This window comes from Littorina saxatilis, linkage group LG8, assembly GCF_037325665.1.
Source record: "Littorina saxatilis isolate snail1 linkage group LG8, US_GU_Lsax_2.0, whole genome shotgun sequence".
NCBI classification, from domain to species: Eukaryota; Metazoa; Mollusca; class Gastropoda; order Littorinimorpha; family Littorinidae; genus Littorina; species Littorina saxatilis.
The window spans coordinates 49732135-49756179 of record NC_090252.1 but is presented as its reverse complement, the minus strand read 5'-3'; the positions used below and the strand labels follow the sequence as shown (position 1 = coordinate 49756179).

The window sequence follows — 24045 nt, the reverse complement described above, 5'->3', positions numbered from 1 at the left end:
GAGAGAGAGAGAGAGAGAGAGAGAGGAGAGAGAGAGGGAGAGAGAGAGAGACGAGAGAGAGAGAGAGAAGAGAGAAGAGAGAGAGAGAGAGAGGGGGGGGGGTGGAGAGTCAAATGAAATAACAACAACAAAACTAAAAACAAACATCAGCAGCAACGGTTTCAACAAATAGCAAGGTTTCCTACCTTAATTCTGACAAGTCGAGGAGCAACCATTGCATATGCAGAGAGCGGTGCACTTTAGTCCAGTCTTGAAGCATTTGCAACGTTTGCTGCTGCAGCCCGTCTTGCAACCACATTTCAAGAGTTCCTGGCAGGTTTCTGAAGCCTGTGGAAGGGTTGTCCACAATGGATGCCAGTTTCCTTTCACAAACTGCCACCCCCAGTCAGATGGATCAGGAAGGGGTGGGGTTGGATTGGATGCTTGGCTCCAGATATGTGCTCCTTGGTAGACTGCACGTTTTGCAATGTTGTATTAAAGCCTCCTTGGATGGTGGGATGTGGTCAATCTGACGCCCAGTCTTGGTGAAGAGATGCTTTCTGGCATTGTTCACATCCACACAATTGCTTGTTTTGTCATACAGGAGCACAACAAATCGTTCAAGAGCCACCATGTCGACTGCAGTGAGGCTGAATGGGTATGTGCAGAGACGGCAGAAAGTTTCTGTTATATCTTTGAAGTTGTGCCATGTATCCCATGCCTTCTTCTTCCCAACATTGTTGAACGAGGAAACGGTGTCGCAGCCGGTCATGCTGTGAAAGAAAGGCAGACAACGTGCTTTGTCTATCCCAACTGCCTTTGCGATGTCATGAGCAGCGATGTACCGGAAATGTTTGCCAACTCCCATGGCAATCCACACTTCCAGTCCAGGATGTTCTGTCACAGCTGCTACAGCAAGGACGACCACATCTGTGTCCACAGTACGAAGCAACACACGATTGCTAACCTGTGCTGCATGGGCAAGGTGGACCATCATCCGCGTGTCCGCTTCTTCATGACTGCATGGCGATATGCCAGTCAAATCCATCGGTTGGTTGGAGAGAGCGATGGGACCTTGAGTGGTGATGATACTTTTTTCTGTCTCCACTGTCATGACGCATTGAGCAAGATAGTTGAACAGCTCTGTTTTGTTGGCATCAACACGAAGGAAACTGCTCCAGTTTTGCGGGATCGCTGTGACAGGAGTAACTCTTTTCCTTTTTCCAAATCCCCTACTTTCTCTTGTGCTGCTTTTCAAGCTATCTGGTTTGTAGATATCCCATACAACATCAAGACGAGAAACAGCTTGAAGTGAACGTGCGATAAATGGAAGGAAGACATCCTCTGAATATGATCCAAAGGTTCTTGCTGTTCCAGGTGTGAGCATGTTTACTACCACTGCTCCATCCAGGATCATGACTGGAATGTCAGGTACCATATCAGTAGTCTGCAAAAGTGGCTCGAGGCACTCCAGAAGGCTTGCTTTTGTTGTTGATCTCATTTTTCCATTACAGGCCAGTGATGGAGGAAAGGGGTGATTCTCGTACTTGAAGAAATCATCAAGCCCACCGCTGCGAGTCTGGCAAGCAATGTAGAGCCGGGAGAAGAGATAACAGTCACTTTTCAGTCTTGAAATCTGCTGCGATTGTCCTGATTTTCTCTTCCGTTTTGTTCCAGAAATCATCATCATATTGTTGCGTTTGATGGGATCTGACAGCTTCTTCGTTTGATTAGAAAATCTATCATTGACAAATGCTTCATACTGTTCTTCGCCGATATTACGAAGCTTTTTCATTGCATCATGAGCAGCAGGATCGACGATGTTTTTGCTGTGGATAGTGACAAAATCTGTGCTTCTCTCCATAAAGGGATTGCCTGCTGCTTGAACCACAGTTGTCAGTTTTGACACATCACTCTTGAAGTTTTCTTGGAAAGACTTGCTTTGTTCGTGGTGATGTTCCTCTGGGTGTATCTTTTTGTCGTCAAGCGATGCCTCAAACTCTTGGATGATACGTGAAATTTCAGGACCACCAACCATCCAGCGCCTCAGTGCAGAAGGGTTGTCAGTTAGCCCCACTGCCCCACCATCCCCTTTGACAATGGCATTGTTTTGCTCATGGGCTTGGTCCAAAGATATTTTCGAAAAAGGACGTCCAGTTTTCTGAAGAACAAAATGGCCATTTTCAAACTCCTTGTGGCAAGATGATTGAGCGGCCTGCAACACCTTCATGTCTCGTATGTGAACAGACAACCACCTGGCATAGTTTTGTTGATCAAGAGCAAAGAACCATGGTACCAACTTTGTCAGTGACTGCACATACAGAGAAAAGTTTCCCTCTCTCAATGAGGCAAGGAAGACTAGTAGCAATACCTCCAGCTGCATGATCAACAACCAGAAGTGGAATGTTGGACTTTCTTCAGCCAAAAACTCTTTCCAGTCGTCAAGTGATAAGGGGCTTTCTCCGTAAGCTGCACATGAGAGCTGGTACTGTTCATATGCCGTGTTCATCTGGTTGAAGAGCGCACAGACTGTCACCTGATGCGCATATCTTGTTTTTGTTACATGACTGGCTGACAGAAATGAGTCTGCAACACCACTTGTAGCGATGTTTGCATCTACCAGGACATCTGTCCACCCACTGTCACGAACAATACTTCCAATCGCCTTCAAAAACGCCATTTCCGTATGTAGTCCACCCAACATTAAAGTCAGTTTGTTTTCGCCGTACTGCAGAGGGCACTTCCATTGAATTTGCTTGCCAATGGCGAACAATGGCTGGTCAAGAGCAACCACTGGAATTTGTCCAGGGTTTAGAAAGTTGATTGCATTCATCAAAACATCAATGGCATGCTTGATCATGGCAGGCGACTTTGATGGTTCATGAAACAGTGGCAACAGACTGGATATCCCTGGCGTACGATCAACCGCATCTTCTGTTTCCTGTTTAGCGGCATGGTATGCTCCCCAGGAAATTGACGCTGAAGGTGTATCATCTCCAATGACAGCAGGTTGCACTGTTTTCATCCAGCTTGTTTCTTCTTCAACAGCACTGTTGTGGAGATTGCTGTTATTGTCATTCTGGACATGGCTGGGGGGAGGGTCAACAGGCATTTTCAAGGTAAAAGGTGGAACATTAGCGTAAAATTCTGGTAGTTCCGGCACTTTCAGTCCGCTATTGCTTAATGGTTCTCCTTCTTCAAATGACCATATTCTTTCTGTTCCCTTGCAGTCGTTGGTCGGATGTTGAAAAACGGAGATGGCGGTACCATGAAAAGAGTCTTTAGACGTTGTGGAACTTGGGTTGTGGTCAAGATTGTCAATTGCACCACTTGTGAAGATATTAAATCGCAATTTCATGGGGCAAACAACTCTGTCTTTCAAATACTGTTGACATGCCTTGCTAGCCAGCTCGGTTGATATCTCCAGGACCCGTGAATAAGATACACTTAAACCTAGAGTGTACATGGTATCGACAAGTTCTTTCTTGCGAGTGACTGCATGGATTTTCATTCCAATGTATGCAGTAACAGGTGTCTCTCTGCTCTTAGAATGTTTTGTTGACAAAGTGTTCTGTCTTGATCTGTGGCTGACAGTTTTCACAGCATTGAAGCCAACAAGTTGAGCAATTGACAGCGATGTTTGACAGTTTCCTCTGTTGGTAGCATTCTCTATACTTGGGCCCTGCAAAATCATCTGAATCAGAGCAAGGAGAGTTTCTGGGATACTGTTTTCCTGGCAGCACTCATCAAAGGAACCAGAAAACTGAGATTTAAATTGAAACAAGTCCCTCCGAACAATCCTGGCTGCTTTGGCAAGATGAACACCTTCGTCATCCCAGTTGTCAGTATATGCCTCCTTCAGTGCACTGTTCAAACCATCAGTGAAAGTAAGAAGAACATCTCTTCCACTTGTGTGTGCCTGGAGCGCAGGGAAATGAGCAAGCAATCTGTTTTTCAGTCTTCCACTATGTGCTCGGCCAGACACAACACCATAATCTTTCAGTCGAGTTGAGTACATTTTTGTCAGGTCAGCTAGTTTTAAAACGACCAATGACGATGATGAATCGTTGACTTCCTGAATGAACTCTGCCAGTTCCGCAAAAACAAGGCCATGTCGCATTTGATCTGTTGTGGGCTCATCTGATTTTAAATGTGGTTTTGCTTTCATGTATAAGCTGCAAAGGCAATGTGGGTGATATTTTACTTCTTGAGAAATGACATCTCCTGCACTCAATTTGGCCAGCAATTTGCTGTCTTGCAGTGTCAAAGCACATTCCCGGAGTCTCTCGTCCAACTGAAAAGTCGAAGCATTCCTGAGATCTTTAGCATCAGCAGCTTCATCACACAAAAAACATGTAAGTTCTTGTTCTATTCCAACATTAGAACATGATCCGTCAAAGGACTCTCGCCGTGTGAATTTCTTTTGAGGTTCATCGACACCTGCACTCAAGTGTAAATTATTAGTACCGTCAATGGTGGATGTTTCTGCTTTTCTCTTTAGTTTTGTGGAATTGTACTTCAGGCGACATGTTACATGAAAACAGGCTTGCCTTGTTTTGAACGTTTCTTCAACCCCATGCCCCTCGTCGAGTCTCTTCAGTAAACCAGGTGGTAAAGACCCAAGTTTATTAAATTTAATCAAGTTTTCTGCCAGAGTAACATATGTCGAACCTTGTCCCTTTTGTTTGGCATTTGCTGGACACTGCAGGCTTTCCTTCTTTTTCTCCTGACACAGTGCACAAAGGTCCCAATTGGTTGATGCTGCACAAGTCGTTGAACTGTTCTGCTGGCTGCACTCCATGATGTGAAGATTCTGCACATAACTGTAGAGCTCAGTTCATGGGTGCCAGATGTGTAAGCCCCCCCCCCCCCCCCCCAAAAAAAAAAAAAGTTGTGGTAAGGGTAACATGGCCGAAAAAAAAGGGTCGGTCGGTCAGTCAGATTTTTATTTTATTTTTTTGTGTTGTTTGGTAAATTTTTGTCCGATTTCGTCCATTTCTTTTTAAACGAAAAGAATGTTATTTTATTTCCTCGCAAGACAAAAAACAGATTGACAGAACAACGCAAAGACAGAACAACGCAATAACCTTTTTTTGTGTAGATTCGATTGACTTTTACCTGAAATGAAATATTCATGAAGCCGGTTCTGACTGAGTTAATATATTTCTGGAAAGCTGAACAACGCAATGCGTCTGTGACTGGTGAAGAAGCAGAGCTGGAGCTTTTTGTATTGTTTGTCGTTGGTTTTATTACACATGCACTCACATACGGTCAACAAAATGTTGCATGTTCCTACTTGACAAACAAATGCCTGCATACATGCGTGCACGTACGAACGTACGAACATTCATACCTGTGCAAACAATCTGCCACTTCAAGTTCAACACCCAAACCCCACACATTCCTCCAAAAGGAGTCTGAAGTATAATACTGGCATTTGTGGTATTGAACGAGGACCTCAACTTCCATTGTCTAGCGCATGTGGGTCTCATGTTGTACGTGTGAAACCACTTACTCAAAAAAGAAAAAATCTTGTAAGCTTATCAACAAAAAACGAACAATTATATTCTTAAACAAACTGGTTAGAATAACAGATTTAGGAGAATGCAATGCAAGGAACATCATTATCTAATTCGGTCGATGCTTAGATCTAGAAAAGCACCCACTTATTCCAGTATAATAGAGAGAAAAAATCCAAAAGTTCCAGATCTAGACAAGGCAGCACTAGCAGCAATTTTAGCGAGCAAACTCGAACTTGCCCTGGCCGGTGCTGGCACACTCGGAGTGAAACGACATGTCACCTACTTAAACAACGATAAACACTTTCAAACTAAGCCTGGAACTTACCTTGCAAACTCATTTGGGCGATTTCAAGTTGCTTTGCTTCGTGCGAAGGCGGCCATTTTGAAATTTGCTTAACTGCGGTATTGATCATGCTTTGGAGTAATTATAAAAGAAACGAAGCGGTAAACATGCCAAATAAATATTTTGACGATATATGTACATTTGCTGCTAATGTTTCAAAGCAGATAAATATTTTTTTCCCTTTCTTTTATTTTTGCAAACCATTTGCTGCTGATGCTGTTGATCCGAGTTCGTCTGCTCAAGTGTTGGTTTTAAAGTATTATTTTCTTCAAACATATCGAATGTTTGCAATGGCTCTGTATCAGAAATCAATAACAACTACTTTATTATTAATTATGCCAAGTTTCATAAATGTTAAGCAATCTGATCAATTCCAGTTATGAGTTGCGACAGAGGAGTTAGACTAATTCAGGTGGGGTTGGTTGAGTACGACCCATACTTTTATGTTGAATTTGTCTGTCAATAGTACAGGTTGCACATCGCCCACACCATCCCAACTGTTTCGTCCAAAGCATCATTCAGTGCAGGGTGAAGATTGAACTGTTAAAGCGCTTCATATTACTGCACCTTGGAAACTAGTCATATTTTACTGCTTAGCTGACAAATGACCTCAAACAACAGTTTCTGTGAGTGTGTGTGTGTGTGTGTTTCTGTGAGTGTGTGTTTCTGTGTGTGTGTTTCTGTGAGTGTGTGTGTGTTTCTGTGAGTGTGTGTGTGTGTGTGTGTGTTAGTGTGTGTGTGTTTACTTGTTGATACATATTTTTGGATGTCTTGCAGTGGTACAGGACATGCACTTTAATTTCTATTTGTAAATAAAATCTGAAAGAAATTAAATATTTTTTTGTGTAGAGTTTGTGTGGTCGTTCCTTTTCTGTTGAAAGCAAAAGAACGTGTATCAAAGCATGGATGAATCAAAGAATCCTCTCCCTTTATCCTCATATAGCTTTGTGTTATTCATTGATAAAATGTGAATGTACTGTAAACAATGGAATTGTGTGTGTGTGAGTTTTTCCTTGAGCACTCTGAGCAGGGTTTAACCCCAGACATATGCACTTTACAAATATTATGTATTATTATTTTCATTAAAAGGAGAATGATACTTTGATCCATCAGTGCTTTGATACAAGTTCCTGTGCATGTGGTTGGAATATGTATTTGTACAAATGAATGTTTATTTACCTGCTAATACGGTATTTTTTAGACACAATAAATCACCTTCTATGAAGAAAGTTAAACAAAGGCACTAACCTTCGTGGTTGAAAACGACGTTAAACACCAAATAAAGTAAAGAAACAAAGGCACACAATCTCAGACTTGGTCTCTGTTTCTCTCTTCATCTCCAACCCTATCTCTGTCTGCCTTTCTATCTCTCTCTTCCACACATACGCACGCACACACACACACACACACACACACATACATACACACATACACATTCCACATGTTTTTCTCCAAAACTTTATTGAAGAAAGATGGTAAAAATCCATCACATTTTCAAAACCATGGCGGCAGCTTTTCAAGATGCAATACCCATGCAAATACAAGTGTACATACTGTTTATTGTTATGGTTGTTGTCTAATGGTCTTATTGAGGCCTACCACTAAATGTGATTTTTGGGGGGATGGCTTAACAAAGGGGGAAAATGTGCTTTCATCGGTAAAACTGCCATCCTAACTATTTATAGAACAATATACACAGTCCTTCCATCTTTAATCTACCTCTACAATAGAAAACGGGATGCATTTTTATTATAACTGCTTTAGACAGTTAAAATAACAGCAGAAGATTCCAGTACAAAATCCATGTTTCATCGATCATAATAAAAGGTCTGACTCTCTAGTATGCGATTTAACAAGACCGTTTCCTATATATGTGTTGTTGAAAATGTACAGAGCCTGTTTACTGAAATTTCGGAAGAAGTTCAAAGCTACACATTATACATGTACTTCTTTCATAGACTACATAAACAGAAATAAAAACTCTCAAGAAAAAGTCTCTATGTACAGTATTAGTGCATAGAACAAGTGACTCGGTAAAGTTAAAGGGTAAAAGGGTAACAGTTCACATTTAAAGTAATGCAGTTTCGTTATAAAACAATCGTTAAAAGTATTGATTGTTTCAAGAGACGCTAAAGTCACGTGTACAAGGTCAAATCCCGCTTGCTCAGGGCTACCAGAGACACTAGAAAAGAGAGACTGCTCACTCCATTTTTGCCTTATATTACTGTGTGGATTTCGAAGCCAGAAATGGTAGTTTCGGTTAAGCTATGCACGATACGTCACAGTAATTCTGACGTAGGGAACTGCTACACTGTGCAGGTTTGACTTTCGTGCAGTCTATTTTACATTCAGTCAATACTTCAGTGCCGTAGCACAGCTCCTAAAAGTGGTCCGGCCATAAAAAAAATAAAAAGGTACGGTCCCTGGCCATTATGTTCTCCTCAACTATTAGTGACAATTTCTCGCTTAACGCTGTCATTGTGCGATCTAAGTCACGACCCCTCCTTCCTCCTAACACAGCGCTGAAGCTTATGAAGACGATTTTTTTTTTAACAAAAAACTGGTCCGGCCATGGCCGGAGTGGCCGGTAGGGCTGATACGGCCCTGTACTTACATGTTAATTTGTATCGCATATTAACGTGTTCAATACCGACCCATGCACAGCCTGGTGGTGACCTTGTAAGTCATTGTCCATTACTCAGTCACCAATTAAGACAACGTCCACCTTCGAAACTCTGTAGTTTCCTCAAGAGACGCTCTGTGACAGATGATTTTACCTGGCGGCACTATTCGCATTGTACGTCTTCTCCGCCTTTGTTTCGCCTTTGACGTCAAATATTTCACTTTGGAAGAGCACGTCAAAATGAATCGTTCCAGGTTGGTTTGATTAATCGTTGTTGTATCCTATTTACATTTCGTGTATGGTATGCTGGTTTCTTTCTCGTTCATTCTTTACAGACTGGTTTTATTTTCATTTGTACATCATAGACTGGATTTTTTCTCCATTGATATGTCATAGGCTGTGACCGCAACGGCTTCACTTTTGGGCTGGAGTGATTGATCTTTCTTTCATAGTATCTCTGGTGTGTCTGTACTAAGGTACCTACTCAACACATACTCAACACACACACTCAGTGTTCTTCAGGCTCAACACTCATTCATCATAAGGCATCTAAGACTGAAGGCTAGCTAGGTGAGTGAGGAAGAAAAGTCTAGAATATTATACAAACACATCGTCATGACATACGACTTATATATTGGACAGTATCAAAAAGCCAAGACATAATTAACTGGCAATTTGGATCAGTACATGTTTCGAAATATGATCGATCATAGTGATGTTTGATGGAGTAGAGCGAAAACCACGAAACAGACCGACAAACAAACATTCATACAAACAGTCCAGATCACTCAAAACTCACGACCCATGAGCAGGAAAAGAGTGGTTTTATCAACACATGACAACATGACAAGTCATACAGGAAGTAGTGAGAGAATACAAGTTGGTCGGAGGGGAGAACCGTGCTTTTTTGTTCCTCTTTTTCAGAAGATAATTTCTGAGATTTAACATTAGCCTTCAGCTTTAACTTGGTCGACTGGCTGCAAGACACGCAGGGCTAGTGGTTGTTTTACGTTGGAGGATAGGACAGCGGTGGTTGGGGGTCCAGTTCATACTGCAAGATGAATATTCCGAAAGGCTGAGACAAAACGGTGGTGTATGGGGGATTGATAATGACTGGGGTTACAAAACTGGTTCAATTAATACAACAGTGGATTCAACAGACATACAAGATGCAGATACATTACGTACTTCGATTGTAATAATTAAAAACAAAAGAACAACACAAAAACTAAAGGCATGAGGGGTTTGTCTGGAGGATGGGGGTGGTGGTATTGATCCTTTACAGGAGGAAGCTAAGTGAATAATATGAGATTTCAGTCTGTTCCATCACTGTGCTTGGAAAATGAGAAATCATCTACGACGAAGCACGGATATAACTTTTATAACTGAATTTATGCAGTGAGCCCTCTCTGTTGAAACCTACAGTTGTGAAAAAAAACCGAGAGAAAAACGGTCTTGTAATAAATATATATAGCCACAGAAAACGTCAAGAGAAAATCTGGGTGGGACAAAGCTTCGCTAAAGTGGGAATCTTAAAACAGACGCTGAAACAATCGTGTATAAAGAGAGAGATTCTTTCTTTTTTCTTACTAATTTTCAAAATGTCTTTGTTAGGCAGGTTTCATTGCTGTCAATACACAAGACCTTTTAATGTTCATTGTTTTTCGAATACCACATTTCCTTCTATATGAAACTCATTTAATCATATACTAATTATTTAGCAGAACATTCCATAAGTTATTGAATGCAATGTAAGTAAATAACTATACACAAGTTACCTCCCTTTTGACGATGCAGTTAATCTGAAACAACCAACGGAACAGGCGTCAGTTTAGCAGTGATGGGAACGTTATCAGTTAGAAAAAGAACTGTTGGAACACTCGGAAATCACTCCATGCAGTAAGAAAAAAACCTTCATTCCATCACAATTTTGATGCACGATGAATTGTTCTTTTTTGAGGGAGCAAACATTACATTTAACATTTAAATACGAAAAAAGAAAAGAACTGTTCAGAGCTATGTGGCAGATTTTTCAAACAACTCTAGCAACTTGCACATGGTTCTGTTCCTGGTTGTCAACGATACTTCCAATGCAGGCAGGCTGTACGTATCACGAAAATGTACCAGACAGGAACTGTTTTATGGCCCCCTTCTACAAAAGAAACCTCTTAGCATAGAACTGTTGGCCTCTAGCTGTGAGTCTAGCCTCTGTTGAACAAAGGGAAGCCTCGCTGTATGAGCCCCGAAGGTGCAGTGGCAATAGATCTTGTGAGTGTCCATGCAAGTACCATTTTGACCTACTCTCACTCTTTTTAGGAGGTCACGTGCTTGAAGCCACGCAGTTGAAGCTGGTTGACAATACATCTGAAACTACATGTTGGGTTGCGAGGTATGAACGGTTAGCAATGCTGCTAGATGGTTGTTTGTTTTTCTTCTGGAAGACTCCAACTGTTATATAACCAGCTCACACTCGAACTATCACAAATGGTTATCTGGTTTTGCTAAATGTTCAAATAAATTGTGACTGCGAGCATGCGCACATTTTTCTCTTATTACTTATATAAACAGAATAAGCGGATCAACAACTTATTTTTCACATTTTACTGAAAACAATTTTTGTTCTTTCATATTTGAACGTTGGCTCTGGGTTGGTTGGTGAATCTCTGTTTATGATATAGTAATGTAAATGTAAGCAGCATCCTCCCCCCCCCCCCCCCCCCCACCGCCCCTTTCACTCCAAACAAACACACCCACTTCAGTGCTCAATCAAACTGTCTTGTCAATGTTTTACTTTAAAAAAAAAACTCCCTTAATCACTCAAATCAATAAATACACAAGATGGGCAGAAGAATCTCGCGTTTCAATAGACAAATTTGCAAGATTTGAACTCTAAGTTCTACAATTCACTGAAGGAAACACATGATTCAATAATCAAGATCTGAATTCTATTAACATTTATATTACAAGTGAGTCTGTACTTGCATGTATCACAGCATGTGACAAAGATCCCAGAAAGCATCCACATTCTTTTATAAAAGATGCTGATTAAGTATGTTTTTTTTAAATTAAGTCTAAACTGTACAAATAAAAGATAACTAAACTGGCACCACTGATTTAAAAATGTTAACATGAAACACAGTAACAATCACAAGTGATTTAAGTGCACATTAGGTCAAGGAAAAGTTCAAGGTGAAGGTTGTCGTTAATCAAGGTCAATGTCTTCAAAGTGCAAACGTGATGTTAGAGTCAGACCAGCCTGATGAATAAATGTCGGCATTGAACATGAATCATTTTCTTGAGAGAACAAATATCAATATAACACTTTCCTGCTTGGTGAATTAATGTCATTGTCAAACATAATCAAGTGACATATAAACCAGAAATAAAACTATAACCTTTCTCAACTGACTGTTTTGAAGTCCAACAAAGAAATCCTTTGTCACGTTAGCAAGCTCTTAAAGCAAATTAGTCACTGTCCTTTCCTTTTCGTGATTCAATTGACAGCTGGGTTTCTCTGGTACTTATTGAATATTGTTTCACAAATAATTCCCTGAATCCAAAACCAATGACTTTGTTCAGCAGAGTCAGATTCCGTATAAAGTATACCACACTACACTTAAAAACAACACGTACAATAATTGGCATATTGTTTTCCATTTTCCCTCATAATACAACTATACGTCCTTTTCACTGTAAAGGTTTCAAAATGTAGTAGGCATTGCCCGAAAAAGCTTCAAAACTCATGCAAAATGTTGCATATATATATAACTTCATGATGTTCTATACACAGATTCAGAAGATGTATCAAATTCCATGATTATGTGTAACAACAGACACAATGCAAAAACCGTTAACTTAAACAGGTGCTTTTGGTCAAACACAATCACAAGCCACTTACAAAGTTGAAAGAATTGTATTGATTAGCGCATTCATCAACTTGCTGAAAAAGTAAGAAACAGAAAAAACAACAGAAATTTCACGGGTGTAAACATGCTATGTGCAATTCGTTCAAACAAACACGTCATGCAGATAGGAGGTCATAGAAAAAGAAGGGAAACAAAATGGGACAAAGATTACAACTGCATCCGAGTTTCAATGCTACCATTCAACATTCTTATGGGGTCGCTTGTTTTGACAGGTCGCCTTGTTCGTACATAAGTTGGAAACAATCATTCAAAAACAGTCATGCATAAGGCCTAAAAAAAAAATAGGTGTGGTTACGGTCAAAAAAAGAAAAAAACAAGTCGCGTAAGGCGAAAATACAATATTTAGTCAAGTAGCTGTCGAACTCACAGAATGAAACTGAACGCAGCAAGACCGTATACTCGTAGCATCGTCACTCCACCGCCCGTGGCAAAGGCAGTGCACGTGGAATTGACAAGAAGAGCGGGGTATTCGTTGCGCTGAGAAGGATAGCACGCTTTTCTGTACCTCTCTTCGTTTTAACTTTCTGAGCGTGTTTTTAATCCAAACATATCATATCTATATATTTTTGGAATCAGGAACCGACAAGGAATAAGATGAAAGTGTTTTTAAATTGATTTCGAAAAAAAAATTTTGATAATAATTTTTATATATTTAATTTTCAGAGCTTGTTTTTAATCCGAATATAACATATTTATATGTTTTTGGAATCAGCAAATGATGGAGAATAAGATAAACGTAAATTTGGATCGTTTTATAAATGTTTATTTTTTTTTACAATTTTCAGATTTTTAATGACCAAAGTCATTAATTAATTTTTAAGCCACCAAGCTGAAATGCAATACCGAACCCCGGGCTTCGTCGAAGAGTACTTGACCAAAATTTCAACCAATTTGGTTGAAAAATGAGGGCGTGACAGTGCCGCCTCAACTTTCACGAAAAGCCGGATATGACGTCATCAAAGACATTTATCAAAAAAATGAAAAAAACGTTCGTGGATTTCATACCCAGGAACTCTCATGTCAAATTTCATAAAGATCGGTCCAGTAGTTTAGTCTGAATCGCTCTACACACACACACACACGCACGCACACACACACACACACACACACACACACGTACGCACATACACCACGACCCTCGTCTCGATTCCCCCCTCTATGTTAAAACATTTAGTCAAAACTTGACTAAATGTAAAAAAAAAAGAAGAAAAAAAAACCGAGTGCAGAAAACGCAATGAAAGCGACAGCGCTCGAGTCGCACACTTATTTCCCTGTCAAGTAGGTTTAATTTGTACACATTAGAAAAAAAAGTTTAAAAAAAAAAGTGATTGCCTACCTTCCTACCCTATTTTTTTTGGCTATGTTACCGTAACCACACCTATTTTTTTTTTTGCCTAAATAGTATTCCCCCAAAGTTTTAAGTACAGCTTTACATGCACAGAGACAGCAAATGTTCATGAAACATGAAGCTTGGTAACAGGCACAAACACATGCCTTTAAAGTAACAGTTCAGTCTAAGTTTTAAATTGCTTCAACATTAAGAAAGGGACAGTCAGAAAGTACATGCCGACACACACATAATGCAATCAATCAATCAATCAATAGGAAGCTTAAATAGCGCGTATTCCGTGGGTACAGTTCTAAACGCTTGTCGCGTATTCCGTGGGTACAGTTCTAAACGCTTCTCGCGTATTTATTTCCTCCAACCCCAAAGCAAAATCGGACTAACTCCGTGGCTTCAGTAGAGTAACACACACACACACAAAAAGCCTGGATATGATTTCTTAGCCATTAATTTCCCCATCTGAATCACATTATTTTGTTCTCTTCAGGAAGAAAGAGATAGAAATTTACCGTGCCGGGAGAGTTTTTCATCATGTCTCCCCTGCACTCCACCGTCACCCCCTTTCTTGACCCCCGTCCATTCATGTCTAAAAAATAATTATTATGCCTCCCTGATGTCAAATGGAATTTATCATCAGTAGATTAGCCCCCCCCCTCCTCCCCCAACTCCCTCCTTCCCGTCCTTAAATATGTAACAACGATGATTGTGCCTCTCTAATTTAACTATGACATGGAATTCATGATCAGTCACTTAGTTTTCACCATTTCTTGCCGTTCACTCATATCTAAGAACAAAGATTGTGCCTCTCTAATACGAGTGTGACAATGAGTTTATGATCGGTTGTTTAGCTTCTTTCTCCTTTGGCTTAGGCTTCTGCTCCTTCTTCTTTCTGCTCTGCTGTATTTTCTTGTTGTTCTGTGGCGGCTTGCTCCGTGACTGGCGTCTCCTCTTTCTGTGCGTCTTCTGTCTGTTCTCCGGCCTTCTGCTCTTCTGTGGCGTCTGCAGGCTTCTGCTCAGCGTCGCCCTCCTCCGTTTTCTCTCCCGTTTCTCCGTCTTCTTGTGTCTTCTCTCCTGCTGCTGCTCGTGTCTGCTCCTCGGTGGCCCCAGCCTCTGCTGCTCCCCCGTCTTCACTCTTCTGCGTCTTCATTTCCTTCCTCGTTAGGAACCCTTTGTACCCAGCCTGGATTTTCATTGCCGCTTTTTCCACTTCCGGGTCGGTGAGGTCAATGTCGACTTCCTCTTCTTCCTGACCTTGACCTTCAGCCTTGGCTTCTTCGGCGGGTTTCTCTTCAGCAGGCTTCTCTTCCGTTTCGGCGGGTGTGGCCTCCTCAGAGGTAGTAGCAGCAGTGGTAGCCTTTCGGGCCTTGAAGCCCTTAAAACTGGCCTGAATCTTGATGGCTGCTTGCTCTACCTCCGGGTCCGTCAGGTCGATGTCTACCTCTTCCTCTTCCTGCTGCTGGGGAGCATCAGCTGTGGCCTCATCTGTTTGCTCTGCTGCGGGGGCTTCTGCATCTGCGTCCTCCGCTTTCTTGTTCTTGGGCTCGTAGTCTGAGGGTTCTGGCAAGGGTTCAGCGGCCTTTTCTTCCTCTGCTGCTGGAGCTGACAGAGAGAGAGATTAAGAGTCGGCGATTAGTATAAATGCTGGGTCATTTAGTGTGATTGTCGTTTTCTTCCTATATACCGTTTGTTTGTTTTTGTTGGGGGGTGTGTGTGTGTGTGTGTGTGTGTGTGTGTGTGTGTGTGTGTGTGTGTGTGTGTGTGTGTGTGTTAGTTTGTGAATGAATATGTGTGTGTGTGTGTGTGTGTGTGTGTGCTAGTTTGTGAATGAATATGTGTGTGTGTGTGTGTGTGTGTGTGTGTGTGCGTGTGTGTGTGTGCGTGTGTGTGTGTGTGTTATATTGCTTGTGGATTTTGTTTGAGATCTGTTTCAGAATAAAATGAAGCATTCTGAATCAAAGTGTCTGTGAACAAAGCACCATTTTCACTGCATGTTCTCTTTGTCTTCCAACTATTTAACATAAGTACAGCAACTTTTTGAAATTGTTACAGAACAAACTTCTTTCGTCATTGCCAATTCAGCTTCCTAAAATATCCTTATAATATAAAATTGTCTTGTTCTTAGTTTTCAAAGATGTTTTGTTTAAAAATTAGGTTTCTCTTTCCAGACGTGCGTACATTTGCACAGTAATGACAATGCTTACAATGAACGTTTCTCGGAAACATTAAACATTATTGCTCAAGGAATTCACCAGGAACGATGTAAACTAATTAAAAGCTAAAAGTATAAGTGTGATACATGTATATATTCAAATGGGTTAAGTATTACTGGACTATCAATTATAGAAACAAATTAAGATTACACGTGTACATAAAAGTTAAGTACGTTCATATATACAATACTAAGGTGCCACTAAAGCAGACATACGTAATGACAAGTTTGGTTACCAAAGAAAACTCCAATAATGAACATATCAATGTAGTCCTTCACTTGTAAAACGAAACCAAAAAGCCAACAATAAAATGTGAACTGAAGCCAACAAGAAAACAAGAAGAGCAAACGCTCGATCGAGTCACTTTCGCAGTTCTGAATATTATATGAGGCATCAGATGGACAGGAAGAAATTGCTATTCACAACACAATGAGTCACGTTCACATAAAATTTGAGTCCGGTCACTTTTATAGTTTCCGAGAAAAGCCCAACGTTAAGTTGTGTGTTGCCGAACAGAAAAGGCTAGTTATCTCCCTTGTTTTTCTGATAACGTTCGTAAAAGGCTACAGATGTAAATACTTTGATGTAAAGAATAATCCTACAAAGTTTCAATCACATCCGATGAACTTTGTCAAAGATATAAAATGTCTAATTTTTCCTTTGACGCTGACCTGTGACCTTGAAAAAGGTCAAAGGTCAACGAAACCATCGTTAAAGTGTAGAGGTCATTGGAGGTCACGACTAAACAAAATATGAGCCCGATCGCTTTGATAGTTTCCGAGAAAAGTCCAACGTTAAGGTGGTGTCTACGGCCGGCCGGCCGGACGGCCGGACAGACTAACACTGACCGATTACATAGAGTCACTTTTTCTCAAGTGACTCAATAAGGTAACAAAAGAAAAAAGAAGAAAAAAACCACATTTTGTACTGCCAACTTAAGAATAAAAACTCCAACGAAGTTAACACGAATTCATAGGCACAGGCTGGACAAAAATCCCAAGCGTCCATCTGAAAATAATGAACAGAATTGGAAAAGAAGAAAAAAACAGCATAAATATAACAAATGCAAGCCAACTTTTCACTTGTTGAAGTGTGTTCTTGTAGCCATAACACACGTAAACCATTGTGAAGTAAGTCAAACGGACATACTCTTAAGTTTCTCAGTGTCTAGGCGTTTGAATTCTGTGATTTTCTTTCATATGGTGAGCAGAAAAGGTGATCCGCGTTGAGAGTTCTGTGATGAGATCCACGAACAGAAAGTTGGTGCCACCCAAACGGCAGAGAACAAACCACGGGGCCTGATTTTGGTTCAAACCCGGTTGGTAACTTTTTCGTGCACCTCGAGCCTGTAGCCCAAGCACAAGGCGGACAAAACGCGAGGAATTCGTTTGGAAATAATGAACCGAAATTTGAAAGAAGAAATAAGCGTGAACAGAACAAATACAAGCCAATTTCAAACGACAGCTTGTAAGAAACCAGAGAGGAATCTGCGTGATAAACCACAGTTGTACGTTCCACTGTTGTAATGGAGAAAAACATAACAGTGCGATTTCAGATGAAATAATCAAAGAATACGTAAGGGCCAATTAGAAACACCCAACTAAAACCAAAGGACATAAAAACGAGATCTACTAGTTTACTACTGCAGGTCTATCTTAAACTACCCAAACTGATAGGATCTGACAACAAACACTGAAGCCAAAAGGCCAACATGTGTCAAATGTGGGACCAAAGAAACTAAATACAGCATTCGTTTTGATAACAGAGAGTAGAGCAAATAATGTGTGAATTGTAAGACAAAAGAAGACACAAAAGTACTATTGATAGAACAGAGCCAATAATGTGTCAAATGAGAGACCCAACAAGGAAGAACATGCATTAACTATAGTGCAAGGCCAAGGAAATCTAAACGTAATATCTACCATAGATGAGTTTAATCCAAATATAGGCAATGTAATATACCAAATGCAAGACCAAAGAAACCAAAATCTACTGGTAGAGATAGAGATACAGATAGAGCCACTTGTCAATTGTTTCTTGTTCACAAAAGCACTAATTAAAAAATTGCTCTAGGGGCTTGCAACGTAATACAATTTATTACCTTACTGGGAAAAGGCAAGTTTCCAGTACAAAGGACCTAACATTTCTTACATACTGCTTGACTAAAATCTTTACAAAATCAGTAACGTGTGTAATGCAAAACAACAAACAAATGAAAAACAACGAAAACAGTGAAAATAAATCAAGAGATACAACCGTGTAAAGCCAATAATGTGTCAAACAAAAAAGAAACCGACATCTACATCTACAATAATGTAAGACCAAAGATTAAACTACCATTGAGAAAAACCGAATAGAGCCAATATAGTGTGCTTAAAATATAAGAGAAAATTATAAATCTACTAGGGAGAAAACCAAAGATAGTCAGTAACGTGTGTAAAATGTGAGAAACAAAACAAAAGAAACCTACATCTACAATAACGTAAGACTAAATATATTACAGTGTTCTAGATGGTCGAACGTGTAGCAAAGACCTGTACGTGTACGTGTAGATACTGCGTCACCCGTGACTCATTTTTTTCCCAGTGTTCCAAATGCATACGTTGTTTTGCTCCCACCAAGACTGCAGATCTTGGCCAACGCGTGGCGTAAAAACTAGATTTGATGACGTTACGCGTACACGTTCCCGTACACGTCCTGAAAAGTGCTGATCTAGATCTTGCTAATAACACAGTGAAACTCCCATATATATACAACTGAATAGAGCCAATATAGTGTGTCACATATAAGAGAAAATAAACCTAAATTAGCCAAAAAATAAAAATCAGCTCCAGAAAACGTCAGCATACCGTGAGTAGAATAGAAGCCAGAAAAGCTAGAAAACTCCGAAGAGAGAAAAACCCACGAAGGGGGAAGGAAAACCCGGCCAACCTTCACCTTCATTCAACTCCTTCCTGGACTTGAACCCTCTGAACCCGGCCTGGATCTTCAGCGCGGCTTTTTCCGTTTCCGGGTCCTCAAGGTCAATATCTATTTCCTCTTCCTCTTCCGCCTTACCTTCCTGCTTCACTTCTTCAACCACTGGGGGCGCTGCTTCTTCTGCCGGTGCCGGCGCCGGTTCTGGTTCTGGTGCCGGTGTCGGCGCAGCTGCAGCATCCTGTAAGACAAGTTAGAGAATATAATTTAAACAAAGGGAAGTAAGTGAGAGTTATTCGGAACAAGTCTCCTGGCACCTGAGAGAATTCTTTCTTTCTTTCTTTCTTTATTTATTTGGTGTTTAACGTCGTTTTCAACCACGAAGGTTATATCGTGACGGGGAAAGGGGGAGATGGGATAGAGCCACTTGTCAATTGTTTCTTGTTCACAAAAGCCCTAATCAAAAATTTGCTCCAGGGGCTTGCAACGTAGTACAATATATTACCTTACTGGGAGAATGCAAGTTTCCAGTACAAAGGACCTAACATTTCTTACATACTGCTTGACTAAAATCTTTACAAAAATTGACTATATTCTATACAAGAAACACTTAACAAGGGTAAAAGGAGAAACAGAATCCGTTAGTCGCCTCTTACGACATGCTGGGGAGCATCGGGTAAATTCTTTCTCGTCCCAACCAATATGGGACTCCCCCTAACCCGCGGGGGGTACCTGAGACAATAGCAAGCATTGAAATGAACAAGCGGCTTGCATCCTCAATTTGTTTTTAATTAATTCATTTTGTATAAAGGTGGACAATTGTTTTAATAGAATTTTCAAGTTGACTATCATTACATAGGACCCCCTCCCCCCCCCCTTAAGACCTCCACAAATCTGAGAAAATCAGGTCTTAAACCGGGGGTAACTTTACAGAGGTTATCAGGACAGGAGATCCAAGAACATTAAGGCTAGGCTGCTCATATGTTACTATGTGGGCCAGCAGAGGAATGTTTTTTTCCCCTTGTAAACACCTGTCCAGATCTGTTATGGTACACATGATCTTGTTCGCAAAATTAAAACGATAAGTAACATTTCTCCCTTTTCACCTATTGTACGAAGCAATGATATCTATTTGAACAAAAGGAGAAACTATAGTTAAGTGACCTAATGAAAGGGTAGTATTCATTTGATATTAAAAATGTTTCTACAGCATCATCAACAGTCAAAGACAAATGTTGACAGGATACTATTTCAAGTTCCCCTCACTTTCAAACAGAATGTAAATCCTTAATTAATCTATTGCACGTGTCTGACAATCATAATATGCAAGCGATAAACATGATCAAACTGAAAACATACTGAAATATTCACACATGTATATTATCAAACGCACGCACATTTCACACAGGCAAATTAGTGGTTATGCTTCAGCAAATGATTAAATCTATGAGTGTGCGGGGTAGTTATGTAGTCCACTCAGTCAATATATCCGACACATAAACCAACACTTCTTTAATAACACACATAAATGTATACATGAATAAAGATTATCTCCAAACGAATACCAGTACGAAATCACCAAACTAATGTTTTAAATTTCAGTACAAGTTGTCAAATCAAACAATAAAGGAAATCAAAATTAATATAAAATAACGAAAACAAGTATGAACGTGAAAAGATGCTTACATATTCACAGGTTGTAACTGATTAAATCAAACCGTACTTTTAAACATGTCCAAGATGACCTTGTGAATAAGATATAAATGTGCTGCAGAATCTACTTTTCCTATGTATACATACACACACCTACGTTTTCTTTAGTTTGAAAAAAACTAACTTTAATCCATAGTTATGGCCTTAGAAAGTCTAAAAACATGTATACTGTTTTCATCAAACACTTACATGCATGCTTATATAAAATTGCTGTGTTTAACAGACTCAAGGTATAACTAACAGTTAAAGCAAGAAACTACAATTACTAAAATAATGAGAATATTGTTCTTGACAGTCAAAAATTCTTTCTTTCTTTCTTTATTTGGTGTTTAACGTCGTTTTCAACCACGAAGGTTATATCACGACGAGGGAAAGGGGGGAGATGGGATAGGGGAAAGGGGGGAGATGGGATAGAGCCACTTGTTAAGTGTTTCTTGTTCACAAAAGCACTAATAAAAAAAATTGCTCCAGGGGCTTGCAACGTAGTACAATATATGACCTTACTGGGAGAATGCAAGTTTCCAGTACAAAGGACTAAACATTTCTTACATACTGCTTGACTAAAATCTTTACAAACATTGACTATATTCTATACAAGAACCACTTAACAAGGGTAAAAGGAGAAACAGAATCCGTTAGTCGCCTCTTACGACATGCGGGGTGCAGAGAAATAAGGATGTGGAAAAGAAGACTTTTGGTAAGTGAAATAAAGGTGATGGATCCAGTCAGGTAGAAATAAGACAACAAGAAAAGAATTGGAAAACTGCAGGGAATAGTAGGGAGAGTTTTCTTGGAAGGAAATATAGGTGAAAGGACTGGTAAGGCAGAAATAAGACAAAAGAAGAGAAGTAAAGGGGTGGGGTAGCTCTGTTTAAACGCTCCCGCCGCGTGAAGGCGACCCCATGGGAGCAGTCAAAAATTGATTTCTACAAGGTAAGGTCAGTTGTATGGCAAAGTTAACTAATCTTTGTCTACACTATATTAACATGCCAGAGAGAAAAAAAAAACACTACAAACGTCTCACTACACGTTGTGTACAAACTAAAATATTCATTATTGTAGCATTAATAAAGCATTACTGCCTTGACGTTTTCTCTTTTCATTTCAAGTTTTCCAAAACTTGGCAAATCAAAGAAATTCTGTTTGCCAAACTTTGTCCATGTTCTTATTTTAGTGTTCACACCCTTGTGGTAAGCTTGTTATTTATTATCATTTTTAAACCCAAACATTTGAGTAAAATCGAAATAACTGTTGTTTTTGATTTAGTTCATGGCCTGAAACTCCACGGCTTTTCACGTGTACGACCGTTTTTTACACCGCCACATAGGCAGCCATATGCCGCCTTTAGAGGAGAAAATTCACAGTACATGTAACTATACGGTACAGTCCTCCCTGGGTAAAACAAAATCCAGGCTTGATTCACATCTCAAATCTGGAAAAAGTGTTTACGTAGACAAGACCATCCCTCCACTTGAACAAATACCAGTACTCAACGGGATGGGTGTGTTCTGTGCAGAGTTTGTTTGTTTGTTTGTTTGTTTGCTTAACGCCCAGCCGACCACGAAGGGCCATATCAGGGCGGTGCTGCTGTGACATATAACGTGCGCCACACACAAGACAGAAGTCGCAGCACAGGCTTCATGTCTCACCGAGTCACATTATTCTGACACCGGACCAACCAGTCCTAGCACTAACACCATAATGCCAGACGCCAGGCGGAGCAGCCACTAGATTGCCAATTTTAAAGTCTTAGGTATGACCCGGCCGGGGTTCGAACCCACGATCTCCCGATCACGGGGCGGACGCATTGTTGGTAGGTGTTCAAGTGGAGAAATAGTCTTTACCCACATACAGCCCTGAGCAGACCTTAGATAGCAAGCAGAGCTTTTTCACAGATTACTTTTTATATGGTCTATTCAGCTGATCTAGCTATCCGAGACCATTTGTCACTGCTCTTAAGGCTGCAGGTTAATACTGTGGCCTGATATAAATGTGTAAGTTTTTCTTCAAATTAATACAATTCGTCAACGACAGGTAAGAGTACATTAATTTAACTTCTATTCCTCAATGTGCACACCTTTGTTTTACGATTTTTGAAACCTTTGAACCCGGCTTGGATCTTAATGGCTGCCTTTTTTACATCCGGGTCCGTGAGGTCAATGTCTACTTCCTCTTCCTCTTGCGCAGCTGCAGGCTTGGGTTCCTCCGGCTTAGGCTCTGGTTCTGTCTACACAGTGGTCCGTCAAGATGGTAAGCAATTGGGAAAACAAGAGAAAGCACGCACACAATCACTTCACCGCAAAGCACAGCACGCCAGGTTAATGATTGCCCCAAACAAGCATTGCGAACACTGCACAGGAATTCCTCGTACGAGATAATACAAAGACCCCAAAAATAATGTACTCACGTACGTGTGAACGAAGAATACGGAACGACAAACTAATTAAAATAATAATTCGTTCCATATGCTTCGTTTACACGTGAGTACATTGTTTGTTGGTCTTTTTTATTTATCGCTCTAACGCGCAGTCCCCATTGTTCGTCTACTTTCGAACTAATACAGATATCTATGTCTTTGTTTAATTGTTTGATTACACAGGTGTTTCAGGTAAACAACAAGCCAACAAACAAAACTGAGGCAACATTTTGTATTCTTTTAACCTTTCTGCAACGTTAAATAAAAGGGTTTTTCACTGTGCTGTTAAGACTGCAAGTTAATACTGTGACCTGATATAATTGTGTTTTTCTACAAATTAATACAATTCGTTAGGAACAGGTAAGTGTAAATTTAACTTCTAATCCTCAATGTGCACACCTTTGTTTTACGATTTTTGAAACCTTTGAACCCGGCTTGGATCTTAATGGCTGCCTTTTTTACATCCGGGTCCGTGAGGTCAATGTCTACTTCCTCTTCCTCTTGCGCAGCTGCAGGCTTGGGTTCCTCCGGCGTGGGCTCTGGTTCTGTCTCAGTAGTCTACACAGTGGTTCGTCAAGATGGTAAGCAATGGGAAACAAGAGAAAGCACGCACACAATCACTTCACCGCAAAGCACAGCACTCTAGGTTAATGATTGCCCCAAACAAGCATTGCGAACACTGCACAGGAATGTCTCGCTCGCTATAATACAAAGACCAAAAAATAATGTACTCACGCACGTGCGAACGAAGAATACGGAAAGAATAACAGTAGTCCATAAGCAGTCTGCTTGTTACCGTTCTTAATGTTGTTATTGTTTGAAACGTGTATCAAAGAAAATGAATACAACACGCTTAAACCAATAACAGTACCGGTAGTAATACTAATAATAATCGTTCCATATTCTTCCTTCACATGTGCGTACATTGTTTGTTCGTCTTTTTATTGTATCACTCTCACACGCAGTCATTATTGTTCTTCTACTTTCGAGATACACAGTTTTCTATGTCAATGTCTACTTGTCTGGTTTCTGTTTACATCGTGCTCACACAG

The 24045-nt window shown here is 40.3% G+C and overlaps 1 protein-coding gene across 1 annotated transcript in view; it reads right to left on the bottom strand.

Annotated features, from left to right (window-relative positions):
• Window positions 1–7286: 7286 nt before the first annotated feature.
• The window catches only part of LOC138973766 (uncharacterized abhydrolase domain-containing protein DDB_G0269086-like), a gene marked incomplete in the record, with an annotated part of 72209 nt that continues 55450 nt past the window's right edge, over window positions 7287–24045 (bottom strand). The window contains 4 exon segments of the mRNA XM_070346478.1: window positions 7287–15337; window positions 18886–19105; window positions 22655–22804; window positions 23393–23551. Coding sequence (XP_070202579.1) covers window positions 14604–15337; window positions 18886–19105; window positions 22655–22804; window positions 23393–23551 — 1263 coding nt within the window.